We start from the raw sequence: 19007 nt of genomic DNA, 5'->3' as shown, positions 1-19007 counted from the left end.
AATTAAATTATGTATTATCTAATCGTTTTTATTCAGGGGGCTCCTATCTATATGTTTAAAAATGAATGTTTGTCTGTTTGTCTATTCCCTCTAGACTAGGGTTATCATATTCTGAAATGCTAAAATGAGTACATTGCGAATAAAATGAAAAGATTAATGCCGTTTATTAAAAAACCATGATGTTTTAGGTTATTCAAAAACCGCCAATTTGTTGCAAGGTACATAACTTACATGACAAATGCTAAGAACTTCAAGTTGGATAATTTAATGTTTTCGATTATATGCTGAGAAAACACACTAAAGTTGATACAAAACTGCATTTAAAAAACAATTTTTTTTAAAGTAGGCGAATTTTTCCATTCTTTAAATATATTATTAGTAATTATTACTGATTCGTGTTGTTGTTATGCATATTGTCTACTGTCCGGGAGTTTATTGCATACTCAATGGCGCTCATTTTGAACAAAAATTCCGATCGAAATTGTGAATATACACGTGATTCCTTCCATTGGTATTTGACCTTTGAAACATTAAAAAAAAATGCAAAAAAGAAGGGTTGTGTAACGAATGCATGCAATGCATTAAAAGTTGGATCTCTTGTATTTATAAGGATACAATATTTATGTATTGGAAGAAATAAGTTAATAAGTTTTATTTAATTCCTTTCACAAAACAGATTACATTTCGTAAAATTTCACAAAAAGAAGAGTACGCTCATTTTTCAATCGAAGAAGAGTACATGTACTCTTTTAAGAGTACCTATGGTAACCCTACTATAGACTCGAAAACTACCGAACCGATCAATGTCAAAGATGGTAGGGGAAAGGTTTCCTAAATGGACCTATCGGTTTAAATGACCCTACAGCTGATTGATGAAATTTAAAAAATCATACAAGGCTTTGATACATTTTGATGTAATATTTCGACTTTTAAAAATTATATGTAAAGAAGCTTAAAACAAAAACTAGGATGGTTTTTGTTTCTTACTCAAATGAACTTAAGAAATTAAACATAAAGCTTAGTTCTTTTAGAAATGGGACAGTTACGAATGCCTGTATCTAAAAAACCATTCGTTTGAACGAAATACTTTCTATGGAGAAAAAGAAGGTAATGTTATGATCTTTCATGAAAAAATTTGAAAAAAAATATTTACCGTTTTTTGTTAAAGAAATTTCTACTTTATTCTTGGTATCTCCCATTGGCTGGCGCACACTTTTTTCAGTCATGGTATTGATCAGTTTCTCCAACTTATACTTCGTAAAATCTATATTTTAGGTGGCTTCACCCTCCTTCTTCAATTTCTGATACTTTTTTGTCCAATACTTCTCTGGAAACTGGAAACTGGAAGCATTTTAGTGGATACAGTTGTTTCGAAATGAACAAATTTGATTATTTTTGACCACATTTTTGAACGTTTTTTTTTCGGTACCGGTTTTACAGCTTAAGAGCTTTGGAACTATCAAAAAATGTTTGTTTGAGGTTGGATTTCAATGAGTCATCACTAGGCAACACTTTCAGCTTATCGGAGAAAATTGTTTTTGACATTTCAGCGATCTACCCTTAGTCTTTCGTTTATTGAAAATTAAAAATGCTGGTATGAAACTTGACTTCCTTGATGATCCTTAACCGTTGTTGCCGATCATGTGCTTCTCTCCAATGCTTGATTTGAACTTTGTGGACATTATTGACAGTGTTTGCATACTTATCCACCACAAAAACTCAGTAATTCCTTGAATAATCAACGGTTTTGTCAGCCATCAATTTGATAATGACGTATTTTCAAGGAAACTGTGCAAAATTATTTTTTTCTTTTTCTCTTGCATCGTACATATCTCAAAAACGCATTAATTTTTAATTTTGAAAAAAATAGGTCGAATAGTACTTTTTACAGGCAACAAAATGCTGTCAAAATTTTCAATATCCAATAACTAGGTAACGAGCTATTAGCAAATGAAAGTGTCCCATTTCTAAAAGAACTAAGCTTTATTTCAGCTTTTGTGCAGGTTTAATAATGATTATATAGTGGAATAATAGAATGTTTTTGTATGCCCCCATCATGTTTGTAAAATGCCTCCATCCTTAAATAACAGGTTAAATAGAATAAATAAATGAATTTTATCATCGAACCTTCAAATCTAAGCTCTAATTAACAACTTAACATCTTAAGAGAGAATTGAAGATCTAAAAACAGATTTGATAAAGTTTTTCTCATGGATGAACTACTTCCATAGTATGGCAACCCTAACTTTTGTTTTATTCCATAAAATTTAAATGTACATAGATTTTCATGAAACTTCAGCTTTCTCGTACGGAAATTATTACTTTCTAGCAGTTTCAATGAAATTATACGGAAATATTGCCCAAAAAACAGAAATTTTGTCAAAACATAAATAGGCGCATTTAGCCCGCACGGTTTGAGGTTCGGCATTTTAGACAACACTTATAATAAAATCATTTTCTTGGAAACAAAACAAAATTTTAACATAAACATTACTCCAATGTATAGAAAACAGATGCCTGCATACGTGTATATAGTTTTTATACAGATATTCGATGTGATATTTGATAAAATCAGTGTTCTGCTTCCCCTATGTAAGAGTTTTTGGGGCCGGAGATGGTTTCTAAAATACTTTCAAACTGCTCTGACTCACAGAAGGGGTGGGGGGGGAGGTAGGTTTCCCATACAAAATTATCAAACATATGACACATTTCAAATATTTTTCGGAAACTACTTATCTGACCAACGTGAAATTTGGTGAGTAGCCGTTTTGAAGTCCGGGAATGGTTTTAAATATACTTTGAAACCCTTCCAAATTATGAAAAGGGGGTCTTCCACACAATTTTGATAAAAATATGACACAATTCGAACAATTCCCGGGAACAATTGAACCGATCAAAATGAGATTTAGTGTGTTGCCGTTTTCAGGACCGGGAATGGTTTCTTTGATTATTTGAAATCCTTCCAAATCCATAAGTGTGGGATTCCTTTACGAAATCAACAAAAATTGGATGCAATTCGAATAATTTTCGTAAACTACTGACCCGATCAACGTGAAATTTGATGTGTAGCCATTTTCGAAACCGGGAATGGTTTTTAAAATAAATCCAAAATAGGGGGCTCTCATCCAAAATTAATACTTACTTACTTAATGATCCCGCGCCGATCCTCCGGTGCATAGGGCCGTGGTAAAAGACCTCCACTGTTGACGATCCGGAGCCAGCGTCTTCACTTGGTCCCAGTCAAGATTCTCGTCGATAGTTCGGATTTCAGCGGCTAGGCTTCGCCGCCAAAATTAATAAAAAAAATTAAAAAGTTTCATCTGGTATTTTGGTACGAAAAATATTTCTGTAATTATTTGAGTCCCCTCCACTTTTCCACTACGGAGATAAGAAAGAAAAGGGGGTCCCTTTTACAATTTTTTACATAACTCAAAAACTAATCAAACATATGGAACCAAATTTATCGGAAGGGTGTTTTATTATTGTTTAAGACTTCTCCCTCCTTCCAATGGAGAAATATGAGAGAGGAAGGGGGCTTCCATAAAAAAGAATTTGTATATCTGAAGAAGAAGTCGAGCAAATGGAATCAAATTTTGCTTGGTGTGGTATTAGAGTTTTGATAGAGGTACGATAAATGTTTTCGTTAATCTTTGCTATCTCCCTTCCCTTCCAGTGAGAAGTTGCGAGAAGAGAGTGTGGTTCCTGGAATTTTGTTTTACCATAACTCGAAAACTATTCAAGTCAATGGAACCAAATTTGGCATTTGAGGGTATTTAAAAACGAGAAATATTTTTAAAATTTCATATTTGAGACTCTTCCTTTCTTCAATTGAGAAGAAATATGCAGATCTCCAAAACAATGTAAGGGTGGAACATTAAAGGTTTCTATTGATATTTGGTACCACTTTTTATCATAGGAGAGAATGTGATATGAGAAATGGCAACATGATATTTAAAAACACGTCCCTAATTCTATTGGGGATACAGAAAGGGAGGAGAGAGACTCCCATACAATTTTTACACAACTCATGAACTTATCGATGAAATGGAACGAAATTTCACATGAAAATGAATTAATGCACGGAAATGTTATTTTTTATGTTTTGAGACCACTTCATCTCTCCAATGGGAAGAGGGAAAGATGGAAAAAGGCCGTTATACAATGTTTGGGGATTAGTCGAGAACTTATTATACAAATTTAAGAGCGGGTTTTGAGTTCAAAATTTTTTTCTATGATTATTTAATGCATCTACCTTCTTTCACTGGAGCGGTAGGAAGGGGAGAGGGGAGCTCCCATACATTTTTGTTTGCGAAACTTGAGAATTAATCGAGCATATCGTAATCAATTTAAGAGGGGAGAGTTTTTAGGTACAAGAAATAAGCGATTCGCAATAGTCTTTTTTGCATCATTCAAAAGCATCTAAAAAAAAGGAAAAAAAAATTAAGGGAAAGAGTATTATATGGTTATGATAAATGATTTTATGGTTATTTGAAACCCCTTTTTCTTCCAGGGAATATGAAAGGGAGAGAGAAAGAAGTTCCGCAAATGGAGAAAATTTTGACAGAAAAAAAGAATAAGAAACCAAATTTAAAGTGTAAGGGTTTTGTGTTTGTGTTTGTGTTTTTTAAAGATTTAATGATTTTTTAAGACTTTTCCTTTTAGATGAGCAACAGGAAGAAGGAGAGGGAGGCTGTTATACATTTTTTTTTGTTAAACATGAAAACTTATCAAGCAAGTGGAGCCAAATGTGACATTTATTTCCTCTCCCCGCTTTGGAAGGTGTCGTGAACTAAGCCAGCTTCGTTATCCTGCACGGTGCTCGTACTCCTTCTCGCCCTTCGAAGAGAATCCATTTTAGATTTTTTTTTACCGCGAACTTCACTGCTCAACAATAACCAACAGAATGACCCGGTCTCTTGAGCTTCGTACATCAGTCTATCTCGTGTCTCCTTTTTTTTTTTTTCTCTCACTCTCTCTTTCTCGCTGGAGAAGTCGAAGGGATTTGACCGTTGGAAATTTGCCATTCGAGATTTTCGCTATAGGCGATTTCACCGTGACTCAAAAAACATGGCTTTTTTTTTTTTTCTACACTAAACCAAATACTAATCGTTTTTTTTTATGTATGCATACTTATTAAATATATCGTTATCAGATCTGATTCAAATTATTATTATTTGTTAATTTTTTTTCTAAGTATATATTTTTCTTAATAATTTCACTCGAATTATGAGTTATTTTTCTGTACTAGGCTTATTCACTACATTATCCGTCTTCTCTACTCTATACCGTGAATATATTTATATTGATTTAATGCGAAATTTAATCATTCCCCATAATTGCTTGATTACTAATTTTGCAGGCAAAGATGTAAAAATATTTTTTTTTAATGAATATTATTAATATAATAATTGATGCAGCCCATAGTATTCGATTTTAATATTTGCATATTGCTTTGGGCCCACAGTTAGAAATGTCAAAGAATTCTAGCAATTCACATAAGACTCCAATCCAATAAGAATTCAATCAAAAGCATTATTATTGTATGTTACGTTTTCGATTAGCACTTATTTTATATACAGTTTTAAAATGGTTATTTTAGAGAAATATGGATCTTCAAGTGAACACGCAGTACACAAACTGGTCGTTAAACCTAGCCGGTCTACGAGTGTTTCGCCGATTACGGAAGATGTCGTCCTGGTTGGCCCCTGCTACTGTCAATTCCCCGGAATCTATTGTAGGCTGTTCTTCTGCTGTGTTTTCATCTGATGGATCCACGAATTCCACTGAGTCGCTGCAATTGATCTTTTTGACATCCCGGACATTGCGCTCGTATTCGATTCCATTGGGGCTCATTACCACCACCTTAGCTCCCTGGCGTGCGACTACTTGGAACTTCTCCGACGAAAAGGTAGGGTCTATTTTTGATTTCTTCTCCTTTGCAAGGAACACTTTATCTCCCACCTTGATCGACGATTCTTTCGCTCCCCTAGCCGAGTCAGCATACTGTTTGCTTACTAACTTAGCGTCCGCATCCTTCTCCCTAATATCGATTCTATCTAAAACTTTTCTATTGAAGTCGTTCCATAGACTTGGGAAAGTTCCGCGGAATTTTCTGTCGACCATTAACTCGAAAGGAGTGACATTAAGTCGAGAATGTGGGATCAATGTGTTATGGTGGTGGACGTATTTATGAAGAGCCACCCTCCAGTTCGTTTGGTCTAGTTTCGAGGCAGCCACCGCTTTTATCACAGCCTGGTTGTGTCGTTCCACTAATCCGTTCGACTGAGGGCTGAGGGGTATTGACTTGTCAATTCTTACCCCTTTTGTTTCCCAGAAGTTGATGAACGAAGCACTCCTAAATGGGGGACCATTATCGCTCTGTATAACGCGTGGAAAGCCCCATGTTTTAAACACTTCACAGAGGGCTGCGTTTGTTGAATCAGCATCTTTACATCGCATTTCAATTATGTTTAAGTATCTGGAGTATGTATCTACCGTAATTAAGAATTCTCCAGACCCAAAACCAGGCAGACTTAAGAAATCTATTTGGATAATCTCCCATGGTTCCATAGGCAGGTCTCGGCTAGATAATGGTACTGGGGGGCACTTTTTAGATAACAGTGAGCATGTATTACAATTTTTAATGAATTTTTCTACCTCGGCAGCCATGCCTGGCCACCAAAAAAATTCGCGCATGATTCGCTTAGTTGCGACTTCGCCCACATGCCCGCAATGTGCCGACTTTATAGCTTTTTCCCTCAAAGCACAAGGCAGTACTATGCGATCGTTTTTTAAAATCAATGATCCCAAGTGATGGAGGTTTTGCTTGTGCGCTTGATACTTCTTTAAGCTTGACGGCCAATTGCCTGAATCCAGAGCCTCACACAGAGCCAGTAACTCGTGATCATTGTCTGCTTCTGTTTCAACCTCTCCTAGCGTAATGTCCATTGTAGCTGCATCTAACGTGTATAATATGTGATGCCCATTGTCGTCGTCGAATGATACATCCTCTTGAGTCTGTTTTATTAAACGTGACAATGCATCAGCAATATTGTCTTTACCTGTAATTGTACTCACTGATTAGAGGTAAAAATAAATTAAACTTATCTCACCTGCAACTCTCAAGATCTCGAAATCATACGGTTGAAGCCTAAGAGCCCATGCTTCGGCTCTCGAAACAGCTCGCTTCCCTATACGGTGCCGACCATTGAATATAAATTGGTTTGCTTCAGCATCCGTGAGCACAGTGAATGAACGATTTAACAAATAGAAAGAAAACCGTTCTATCCCCCAGACCACAGCAAGTGCCTCTTTATGCGTCTGGGGATACTTCTGTTCGACGGATGATAGTGCCTTGGATGCACAAGCAATAATTCTAGGGTTGCCTGCTATGTCATATTGTGTTAGTACAGCCCCTAATCCTATAGAAGAGGCATCAACTATCAATTCTGTTTTGTCAGTAGGACAGTAATATCCTAATTTTTTTATGTTGTCCAGGGCCTTATTTTTGAAATACTGAAACTCTTTTTCTTCTTCTTCAGTCCAGTAAAACTTTTCTGATTTAGCAAGAATTCTTAGGTTATTTGTGTGAGTTGCTCTATGCAAAATGAACTTATCAGTATAGGTTATTAATCCAAGAAAACTCTTGACCTCGCCGCAAGTCTCGGGAGTTCTGAACTGCTTTATAGCTTTAAGCTTTTCTTCTTCTATCATCCAACCGGACGCTGTCAGGTTAAATCCCAAGAATTTCACATTTTGGCTTCCATACACACATTTACTATGATTTATTCTTACATTATGCGCTGTAAGATGTTCTAATATTACTGCCAAATTAGCATCGTGCTCCTGCTTGGTTTTTCCGTAGACCAATATGTCATCGAGGTAATTTTTACCGCCTTTGCAACCTGCTAAGATAACGCGTTGCATTATCTCCTGGAAAATGTCAGGAGCATTGGTCAGACCGAAGCAGAGCCTTTTACATCTATACATCCCAAACTCTGTGAAAAAGTTTGTAAGATGTCTCGACCCTTCGTCCAATTCAACATGGAAATATGCGTTAGATAAGTCTATAGTAGAGAACCATGTTGCGCCGTCTAGGTCCGCTAGAATCGATTCTAGCGTAGGCATACTGAATGGGGTTCGCCGTATATATTTATTAGGTCCTCTGAGATCTATTACCAAACGGATGTCGTCTTTCCCTTTAGGGACGACAATCAGGGAGGAACAGAACGACATATCCATGTTATTGGTGACTACTTCAATAATGTCTGCTAGTATCAGTTGATTCAAGCGTTGTTCTACTAAAGGCTTTAATGGCATCGGTATGTTCATGAAAATGTTTCTGCATGGCTGGATTGACTTGTCATAGTCAATTTTCACCGGCGCTATATTAAACTTTGGGAACGGTTGGGAGCAATCCAAAACAGCAATCTCTCCAGCTTCGGGTTTATAGGGTACTTTAAAGTAGTTTTCAGTTATTGGTACATTTATGCCTAGCATCAAAACACTGTACCTTAAAGCTGTTGCCCTACTCAGCAACGATCGGCATGCATCGACTACATAGAATTTTTCGATTAATACCGGACGGTTTTGAGAGACGAATAAAGGGGCTTCAAAAGTTGCTACAACTTGAATCGCTTTTGAGCTAGCATATGCTTTTAGTGGTATGTCTGACGAGTTACTCAAGTTGTATAGTTGCACTCTAAATTGTTCTTTCTCCAAGAGGTTTTTGAAAATTTCTGTCGTTACTGTGTTTACTTGGGACCCAGAATCTATTAGGAAGTTGCAAGTTAGTCCCGCTAGGTTAACTGATATTATTCCGTCCTCAGCAGTCTGGGTCGTGTTTGGGTCAACAGCAATATTTAAAATTAAAGCTTTTTCAGCTTGAGGCAAGGAGATCTAAAGAAAAAATTTCATGTTGTAGTTTATCTGAAGCATTTTTCAGTTTTCTCTTTTAATGTAACTATCATATACGTCAGAAATAATAAAAAAAATTAAAGTCATAAAATTAAATATCGAATCGAATTCAATAAGTCAAACAAAAAATTAGTTAAATGAAATATAGAAAATAAGCATAATTAATTCAATCAATATTTACGCGTACATTGCCTCCGGCTCCAGGGTTTTCGTCTTCCGTTTTCTCTACTAACGCAATTCTCTTTGTGTCCGTAGATTGTTCCGGCGATTCCAGTTGACGATTTTCGCCCGTTCGGAGGGGTGCTGGTAAAGCTCTCTGAGGAATTCCTGGGCACGCACGCAGAATATGTCCTAACTCTCCACATTTGAAACACTGTTTGTTGATAGCATCACACTGTGTTGTCGAATGGTGCATGCTATTGCACCGGGTGCAACGTTCTTGATTAAACGATCGTTGTTGCAAATTCGGAGTTGCTCTCCATCGTGGATTCCACCCAGTCGTGTTGCGATACCCTACAAATCTATTACGTCCTCGTCCGCGCTGACTGAAGTTTGGTTGCCAAGGTCTTGTAGTTCCCGAACCTGTCGTCTCTGAACCGGAAACATGTGCTACTATTGCTGGCGTAGGCTTTCCGTGCTTCATTTCGAAATATTGTTCATTCAATCTAATTGTCTCAATCTATCGCACCTTATCAACAAGGTCGGTAAATTTTCCCTCGCTACCTAGCATTTCTAGGGCTGTTACTCGAACCTCTTTGTTTCGTGCATGTGCTGCCACTGTACTGACGATTTCGGAAAACTCTTTTCCTTCTCCGAAATCGCACATTCTTGCAGTTGTGCCAACGCGATGTATAAAATTTAAATCGGATTCACCAGGTTCTTGTTCCATCATTGTCATTCTTCTTCGTTGAAGCATGATGTCGGAATCGGAATTAAAATATGCATTTAGTCGGCTTAAAGCATTTGAAAAAGGACATATTTCTAGATTAGGATCGTTTTTGGCTGATTTCGTGTTGCGGAATATTTCCAGCAAACGATGTCCCGCCTTTAACTTAAAAATTGTAAATTGTGTGCTCTCGTCAATCACTCCAGCCAGCTTAAGAGCATCTTGAAGGAGTTCTTTCCACTGTTCGAAGTGTTGACGGGTTATTTCCTCGTTGTCTTTAGCCGGTTTGCACTCTGGAATGTTTATTGATGCTATTGACATTTGATTCATTGATGCCAAGAAACGTGATTCATCAATAGAAGCTCCAACATTAGATCGCTGTGCTGTTTCGACTATGACACCTTCCGTTGGTCTACGTGTACTAGATGGACCAAGCTCATGATTGAAATCGTCGCTACCGATATCTGATGAAGTTTGCGAGGGCTTCGTCAGACGGGTTTGCAAAGACATTATAGTCTCCCGCGCTTTTTTAAGTTCGTATCTCAGAGTCTCATTAGTCATCTTTTCATCATCTAACTGTTTAGTCATTTGTTGTAGCTTAGATGTTTTCTTCTTCGTGACTCTGCAAGTAAAATGCATTTATTAGGTATGTTAAATTCTTGAAACTCTTAATTGAAATTAGTTAAAAATAAAAAAAAATCATTGTACGTATTTTTTTTTTTTTTTTGAAAATTAATAAATCTTCTGTTTTCTTTTAGTAACTCTGCTAGTATAATGCATTTAACAGATATGCTTAATTCGTGAAACTTTTAATTGAAATTTGTTTTAAATAAAAAAAAACTCAGGCTTTAAACCGAGCGTTGTTTTGTTTTGTCGTCTTTTTTCTATATCTCAGGATTTAAACCGAGAAAATTGTTTTTCTTTTTTTTTTTTTTAACTTAAGGTTTTGGTCAACTAGTGCAAATTTTTACTTCTCCCTTCTTCAACGTCAACGTCTCAAAGAGTCTCTCGCTCTTGCATTTCATCACCATTATTGATTTTCTTAAGGTACAGAGTCTCTCGCTCGTATTTAAAATCAGTCTCGAATTTTTTATATTTTTTTTTTTTTTTGCCAGAGAACTCTCGCTCTGCATTGGTTTTAATTTTCTTTGTCTTCGAGTCAGAGAACTCTCGCTCTGATTTTCGATAATTCGCCATTTTGTTTTTATTCAAACGTGTCCCAGCAAAATTTTCACTAGTTTTCCAGTACCTTGAGTTCATTTAGTTTTATCATTTAGTTTTAATACCTACCGAGCGGTTTCGGAAAAAGCTGCGCCATTGTCGTGAACTAAGCCAGCTTCGTTATCCTGCACGGTGCTCGTACTCCTTCTCGCCCTTCGAAGAGAATCCATTTTAGATTTTTTTTTACCGCGAACTTCACTGCTCAACAATAACCAACAGAATGACCCGGTCTCTTGAGCTTCGTACATCAGTCTATCTCGTGTCTCCTTTTTTTTTTCTCTCACTCTCTCTTTCTCGCTGGAGAAGTCGAAGGGATTTGACCGTTGGAAATTTGCCATTCGAGATTTTCGCTATAGGCGATTTCACCGTGACTCAAAAAACATGGCTTTTTTTTTTTCTACACTAAACCAAATACTAATCGTTTTTTTTTATGTATGCATACTTATTAAATATATCGTTATCAGATCTGATTCAAATTATTATTATTTGTTAATTTTTTTTCTAAGTATATATTTTTCTTAATAATTTCACTCGAATTATGAGTTATTTTTCTGTACTAGGCTTATTCACTACAGAAGGGAAAGGCAATTGAGAACAATCCATAATTCCGGATTTAAAACAATGATTAAAAACCAAAAATCACGTTTTGAAAATAAAATCTTATCTTATTTGTATTATAATTCTTATTGTTGTTGTAGCTCTCATTGTAATGATATTGGAATGAAATTTGAAATGATGAACAAATAAGATAAAATTATTTCACAAATTTGATATAGCAAAGCACACAAATTAATGTTAAATAGTCTGGATCGATCATCGTGAATTTGGTTGATGGCCGTTTTAGGACCGGTGATGATTTCTATTTTAGTTTCAGGCTCCCATACAATTTTATCACATTTGTTGCAGCCGGGATCGTCAACCAGAAAATTTACGTAAATGAGTGTCTTCAAAAGCTTTTACTGCCTTTCCTGAAGAAATATGACTTGTCTGTGCTATTTTCGCCGATTTTGAAATCCTTCCATTATGAAAAATAGCCATTAAGTGGTATGTCGCTACCAACATTCAGGTTGTGCCCAAGGATAAAAACTCTCCCATCAAACCAGAACTCCTCCCAATCGAAAAACATCGTACGATAGTTATGCAAAACCGTAAGAAGTCCCAAGAAACTATAAGTAGCGAGGAGCAGTTCAAAGCAAACTGGCGTTCTGCTCCGAAGAAAGTGAATAAGGTGATTTTACAAAATCTGATGGGTGAATGATATGAATTTTGAATGAAAATTTTGAACCTAATTTCAGTATAGGAAGGAAAACCAATTTGAACCGGTATAACAAAACAAATTTTTACTTAAAATGTTGTTGGAATGATGATCCTAATTGAAAACCAAGAATTCTATACTGGATAAAGAATCCAAATTCTGAACACAGAAATTTAACTTTTATATTGATAAAAGGAAAAGGAATCAAATCATCCGGAATGTGGAAAATCTCATTGACTCATTGATGTATTTAACAATTGTTGAAGTCTTTTTTTTTTAAATAGAAGGACATATTATTGAGGAACGGCTGGAGGTTAAAAAATGTGCCAGCAGCTGCGTATTGGTCGTCGGCCTTGATATCGGGAACTTTAGCGTAGTGTAGGTTATGTTAGAATTGAGTGGCAGCTAAGGATGTAAGATCTGATCTTTGGATGAAATGATATTTCTTTTATCAAAAGTACACTTTTCGAAAAGCAGGCTATTTAAAATATTTTTTTTTGTTTTCAATAACAGTTGATTAAACTGATCGTTAGCCAAGTGAAAGTGCATCTCGTGTAAAATCCAGGGAATTTGGTGCAAGCACTAGCGATTGCCTCTAGCTATGGCTCGCACCAAGAACGGCATCCCGAGAAGATTGGTTTTCGAATCTCCCCGTAGACCCGCGACTCCAACTAAACCTTCTAGGCCCAGAACTAGGCTTCCTCCCAGAAGAGGAACTCCGTTTCCTTCGAATCTGGCCGGGAAGTACGTGCTCATACGGAGTTTTTTGAAAAGACCCCGTCGCTATAGACCAGGAACAGTGGCTTTGCGAGAAATTCGACAGTACCAAAGATCTACGGATTTACTGATCCGGAAACTACCCTTCCAGCGATTGGTTCGGGAAATTGCACAGACACTTGGTCCTCAATGGCGTTTTCAGACGACAGCCCTAGCCGCTCTCCAAGAGGCCAGCGAATCATATCTGGTGGCTCTGTTTGCCGATACGAACTTGTGCGCTATGCACGCGAAGCGTGTCACAATAATGGTGAAGGATCTTCAACTGGCCCGCCGAATTCGAGGCGAAACTAGATGAACAGCTTCGGAGAATTTGACGAATAAACGAACTTTCCAGTCTGCAGGTCGGATACAAAAATCATCCGATATAGGTTCTGTGTCATATATTTCTGTAATTTTTTTTCTGTTAAAATTTCCGTAAAATCTAAAACTCTTTGGTTATAAACTTCCAACCACGTCCATTCGTCCTTTTTTCATCCACTTTTATCCCAATTACCAAGTAGAGTCAAAGTAAAATCATAGTCAAGTCATAGTCAAGTCATAGTCAAGTCATAGTCAAGTCATAGTCAAATCATAGTCAAGTCATAGTCAAGTCATAGTCAAGTCATAGTCAAGTCATAGTCAAGTCATAGTCAAGTCATAGTCAAGTCATAGTCAAGTCATAGTCAAGTCATAGTCAAGTCATAGTCAAGTCATAGTCAAGTCATAGTCAAGTCATAGTCAAGTCATAGTCAAGTCATAGTCAAGTCATAGTCAAGTCATAGTCAAGTCATAGTCAAGTCATAGTCAAGTCATAGTCAAGTCATAGTCAAGTCATAGTCAAGTCATAGTCAAGTCATAGTCAAGTCATAGTCAAGTCATAGTCAAGTCATAGTCAAGTCATAGTCAAGTCATAGTCAAGTCATAATCAAGTCATAGTCAAGTCATAGTCAAGTCATAGTCAAGTCATAGTCAAGTCATAGTCAAGTCATAGTCAAGTCATAGTCAAGTCATAGTCAAGTCATAGTCAAGTCATAGTCAAGTCATAGTCAAGTCATAGTCAAGTCATAGTCAAGTCATAGTCAAGTCATAGTCAAGTCATAGTCAAGTCATAGTCAAGTCATAGTCAAGTCATAGTCAAGTCATAGTCAAGTCATAGTCAAGTCATAGTCAAGTCATAGTCAAGTCATAGTCAAGTCATAGTCAAGTCATAGTCAAGTCATAGTCAAGTCATAGTCAAGTCATAGTCAAGTCATAGTCAAGTCATAGTCAAGTCATAGTCAAGTCATAGTCAGGTCATAGTCAGGTCATAGTCAAGTCATAGTCAAGTCATAGTCAAGTCATAGTCAAGTCATAGTCAAGTCATAGTCAAGTCATAGTCAAGTCATAGTCAAGTCATAGTCAAGTCATAGTCAAGTCATAGTCAAGTCATAGTCAAGTCATAGTCAAGTCATAGTCAAGTCATAGTCGAGTCATCGGTTTTAATGAGGATTGGTAAACGTCTCTTCGTGTTTGCACAACGACTCCGAGTTATTTATAAACAAACACGTTTTAAAGAAAATTGACATAAATAAATAATGATGAAGTTAGAGCAACATTGATTGCCGTTCAAAGACACGCTTTTTGTACCGAGGCCAAGAAACTGTTCGCAAAAAAGGAAGCACGTTTCATCTTCATCGCTCCTGCAGTGTCAAATCCAATTTGTTTTCGAAGAACGGCAGATGCAGTAGGATTTTGCAGCTGTTTTTTTCCTTGAGAAGATGTGTATGGGATTGGCGCTATCATCTGTTCCGGTATTTTTTGGTTTATAAAATTAAATAAAACAGAAAAAAATATTTCAAATTTTTTTAATGTCACTCTCATACAGAAAAAGTTTTGACAGAAAGTTTTATAGAATATCAATTAATCCTACTTCATGTTTCAGGTAAAAAACAGCTTAGGATCTGTAATCACTGAAACTTTTTTTTTGAAAATTTATCATCAGCAGGCATCTTACATTGATAGAAATAAACTAACAGCAATTCCCAAACCAACAAATTGTCCTTTTTTTTCCTCCGCCTAACTTGGTAAGACAAGTTTAAGCGATCCATTATCGAGTTGTAAGATTGTGGCAGCAGCAGTCGTAAAACTGCCAAATTCCAACGGCGACAACACTAATAAACTTGTTTAACAATGTTTTGTCCTCATGTGTTTTGCTGTTAGCTGTACCCACATGTAGTTAGTTAGTTGCCGGTCATCGTTCGTTGTCGTGTGTGGGTGGTTGGAAGCAACGGAATGTTCCGTGTAAGGTGCCAGATCCAATAGTCAGTCACACATGCGTTCGATAAATTGGAAATTTATGGATGGGACGCTAGATGTTGTGGCATTAGAAATCTTGCTTCTGTTTTTTTCTTTGGTTTCTTAGGAAAAATACAACAATACCTGAAAACCTGGACTTTTCAGCATCTAGCATGTCAAGACTGTTTTAACAGTATTCGAGGATCGAGTCAAGTGTATAACTTAAGGTTGACAGATTTTTTTCAGCACGTATGCGGGCCGGACAAACAGGGCAATTTTTATATAAAAACCTGGCAAAATCAGGGCATTCAATTTCAAATTGACGACCATAAAACCCAGAAATTACCAAACAAAAATAAAGAAAAAAAAGTGAAAATTTTTTTTTTCCATTAAAACTTATCGATAGATTTTGAACCGTATTTTAGGCCTCCAAATCACTTTTCATGATTATTTCTATAAATCTTGCTCAAAAAATTTCGTTTTGAAGCAGTTTGTTGTTTTTTTTTGTATAATTTGCCAAATAAAGTGAATAAATCCGGGTAAAATCCGGGCATTTTTCAATGAAATCTGGGTAACGGGGCCGGGCCGCGCTGTTCTTGAATTTAGTATCAAATATCCGGGCAAACCCGGATAAAACCGAGCAATCTGGCAACCTTAGTGTAACTTCTTGAGATGATACAGGTAAAGTCATAAGTTCGGTTTCCACTATCTGTCGCATTCATTTAAATGACTAAAATTTAAAGACTTGAAGAAGTTTGATTTTGTTTAGTCAGTTAATGAGATTTTGAACTCTTCTACTTAATCGAACCAAAACGAGTAGTACTTATTCTTTCGAGTTTAACTCTGCTCATTCTGGTTCTGATCTGATCCAGGAAAATTTAGTCAAAACCCAGAAATTACTTACCAAAAATCAAGAAAAAAAAAAGTTGATAAAAAATTATTTTTCATCAAAACTTAGCAACAGATTTTGAATCGTAATTAAGACTTCCAAAAAACCTTTCATGATTGTCTTATAAAACTAGCTAAAAATATCGTTTACGTGGCAAATACCACACAATTGTTTTTTTTTTGTTTTTGTTCGATTTGCCAAATAAAATGCATAAATTCGTTCAATTTTCGGCAAATGCATAGCAAAACTGGCTATTTTCTGTCACTTTTATTTGGATTCAGCATTTTATTTTGATTTAACCTTTTATAGGAAATACCAAGCACAACAATGATAGAAATATATTTTAATTCAAGCTTATCTGAATTTTCTGGATGAATTAATATTACAAATTTCTGAGACGAATCAGCCTAAGGCTTTTAGTTTCTATAATAAAAACAAAAAAAAATATAACCTGCATATTTCCAAACAAAATCAAAATTCGATGCACTAATTCAGGAATCAACCAAATCTTTTCATAATTACCACCGATGCCTGATGGTCCAATAGGCATTAAAAAATCATACAAATGCCAGATGTAAAATTTTGCAGCGGTTCGGTTTTGCTAAATTTTTAAGTAACGTTAACATGAGTAAAAATGAACGTTTAGGTTTGTCTGGGAAAATTGAATAATTTTTACTGATAAATCAACATTCATTTTGTTTCTTCTGATGAAACCGGTAAAACCGTCCATTTTAGAATATTTCCGGTTAAATTTTCTTCGCCCTGAAAACGAGTCAACAACTTAAAACTATTTCCAAAACCACATAGATATGAAAAAAAAAAGATCAGTTATATTGAAGTAGGATACAAAAAATAAAAATTTGTTCTTTCAAATCACTGATTCTTGATTGACCTCAAATCTTGTTCAAGTAGAGCGATATTTGTTGTTTGAACATTACAGAATTTCTCATTCTTCGATATTTTCAATTGGCCAGAGGAAAGTGGATTTGGCAATTTAATTAAAATTGAATCTGAATCACATAATTTGACCTCAAATTTTGTCGAATCAGCATCAGAACGTACGCTTAGGCATCCATTAGGCGAGGTAAATTGAAATTTGTTTACGATTATTGAAACAAGATTTTGTAGGAAATAGATGCTGGTATGGGGACTGACTTCGTCACTGTTATCGTTGGCGAAATGGATGGAAATGCTATGGCAGTAGTGTATGAGTTTTAAAGTAAAAATATTTCCGTTTCATCAACCGTTAATGTAAGAAAAAAAAAACAAATTGAAGCTCAAATCCACTAGAATAAACCAAAATATATGGTTTGAAGTTAGAATTGGAAACACATACTTATTTGAAAATAAATTGCGTTTCAATTTAATTCCAAAGCCCTAGAGCTAGTATTCGCTGTCATTTAGTGAAATGATTTTTTTGTTTCATGAAAAGGGAGAGGGATACCAAAGATTCAGGGAAATATTTATCGTACACTTATACCTATGCCAAATATGGTTCCATTTGCTCGATTCGTACTCCAGTTAGTTATGCTCCAGGTTCAGAAATGAAATTTAGCGGGAAACAATTATTAGCGCTCTCTCTCCTTAAGTTTGATGCATTTGAAGTCTTGGACAAACTTTTACAACAACTACAGGCGGTCATTTTGACTGAAAGTTTTTTAGGGTGATTCATCAGATTTCTGAGATCTGAAAACTATTATCTAACTGTGATAGAGGCCTTCATTATTCTACAATGTTGTAGAACATAATAATTCATGAAACTTTGTCGAAGACACTAAACATCTATCTCTTAAACTGAAAGTTTTATGACAACTTGTTTTCATGAAGTTAGGGTGGTCCTATAAAAATAAGTTTGTTATTGATATCTTTTCATGGTGACATTTTATCAAAATAATCTACTCTGCAACATTTTAGATAATTATAATGCGCGTCTTTTGTTGGAAATGGATTATTTACCAAAATTTTTTTGTTTGTTTTGAAGTTATGAGGCCATAACTCCAAATGGAGCTAATCAAACATTTTATTATTAATTTCATTTGAAAATTTATGTTATAATCTTTATAATTTCAAAAACCTGGAGATATGTTTTCTAATTAATGCGATTAATCGTTGAATGAAATTTACTAAAAACCGTAAAAATCTCTATGAAAATAGAGTGAATTTGTACATTTGTACTTCAAGAACTCAGAAACTACTGAACCGATTGATGTGAAATCCGGCATGGAGTAGTTTTTTGAGTAGAGAATGGTATCTGTGGAGTTTTGAGTCCGTTGCACTTTAGGGAGAGAGGGCTCCCATACAAAACAATCGTAAAATACGATAAAAGCGGAAAAATTCAATCTATTGACAAGTTAATTTCATTCAAATATGATGAAAATGCACACATTTACATGTTCAGTTAATTTCAAGTAGACAAAAGCGACTCCATTCAAAGAAAACACGAGAAAAAACTCATCAGGAAATAACACACGGTTATTTATTAGCAATTTAATCAAAAAATTGTTTTGTGAAGCACCTTCCCCATTTAATTAAGTGGAAGGGACCATTATAAAGCTTAGGTCTTTTCGAAATGGGACAGTTACAAATGCGTGTATCTCAAAAACCATTCGTTTGATCTTAATACTTTCTATGAAAGAAATGAAGGTAATCTTATGATAATTCATGGAAAAAATATCATTCGTTTCTTGCAAGAAAAAATTCTACTTTATTCTTGGTACGGCCGGCGCTCACTTTTTTCAGTCATGATATTGATCAGGTTTTCATACTTATACTTCGTCTAAGCGGTATTTTAGGTGGCTACACCTTAAGTT

General features: G+C 35.7%; 3 protein-coding genes across 27 annotated transcripts in view; 2 read left to right on the top strand and 1 right to left on the bottom strand.

The window, feature by feature from the left end:
• LOC129755407 (gamma-aminobutyric acid receptor subunit alpha-4) overlaps positions 1 to 19007 on the top strand; it is a 706839-nt gene that overhangs the window by 173441 nt on the left and 514391 nt on the right. The window lies entirely within an intron of this gene.
• Positions 9581 to 11348, bottom strand: LOC129755409 (uncharacterized). Its single transcript, XM_055751897.1, has 2 exons — positions 11093 to 11348; positions 9581 to 10424 (listed from the first exon to the last, which is right to left on the bottom strand). The coding sequence occupies exons 1-2, from the start codon at positions 11269 to 11271 to the stop codon at positions 9596 to 9598; spliced, it is 1008 nt and encodes a 335-aa protein (XP_055607872.1). The 5' UTR covers positions 11272 to 11348; the 3' UTR covers positions 9581 to 9595.
• On the top strand, positions 12880 to 13390 carry LOC129752549 (uncharacterized). Its single transcript, XM_055748323.1, has one exon. It carries the CDS (start codon positions 12880 to 12882, stop codon positions 13348 to 13350), a length of 471 nt encoding a protein of 156 aa, XP_055604298.1. The 3' UTR covers positions 13351 to 13390.

Source organism: Uranotaenia lowii, chromosome 3, assembly GCF_029784155.1.
Source record: "Uranotaenia lowii strain MFRU-FL chromosome 3, ASM2978415v1, whole genome shotgun sequence".
Classification (NCBI taxonomy): Eukaryota; Metazoa; Arthropoda; class Insecta; order Diptera; family Culicidae; genus Uranotaenia; species Uranotaenia lowii.
This window is presented reverse-complemented; position numbering and strand designations above follow the sequence as displayed.

Excerpts from the sequence above, each read along its gene's own strand:
- LOC129755409 (XM_055751897.1), bottom strand. The coding sequence starts at position 11,271 with ATGTACGAAGCTCAAGAGACCGGGTCATTCTGTTGGTTATTGTTGAGC. Across the intron at positions 10,425-11,092 it reads GCTTTTTCCGAAACCGCTCG|AGTCACGAAGAAGAAAACAT; the intron begins GTAGGTATTAAA and ends TTTTACTTGCAG.
- LOC129752549 (XM_055748323.1), top strand. The coding sequence starts at position 12,880 with ATGGCTCGCACCAAGAACGGCATCCCGAGAAGATTGGTTTTCGAATCT.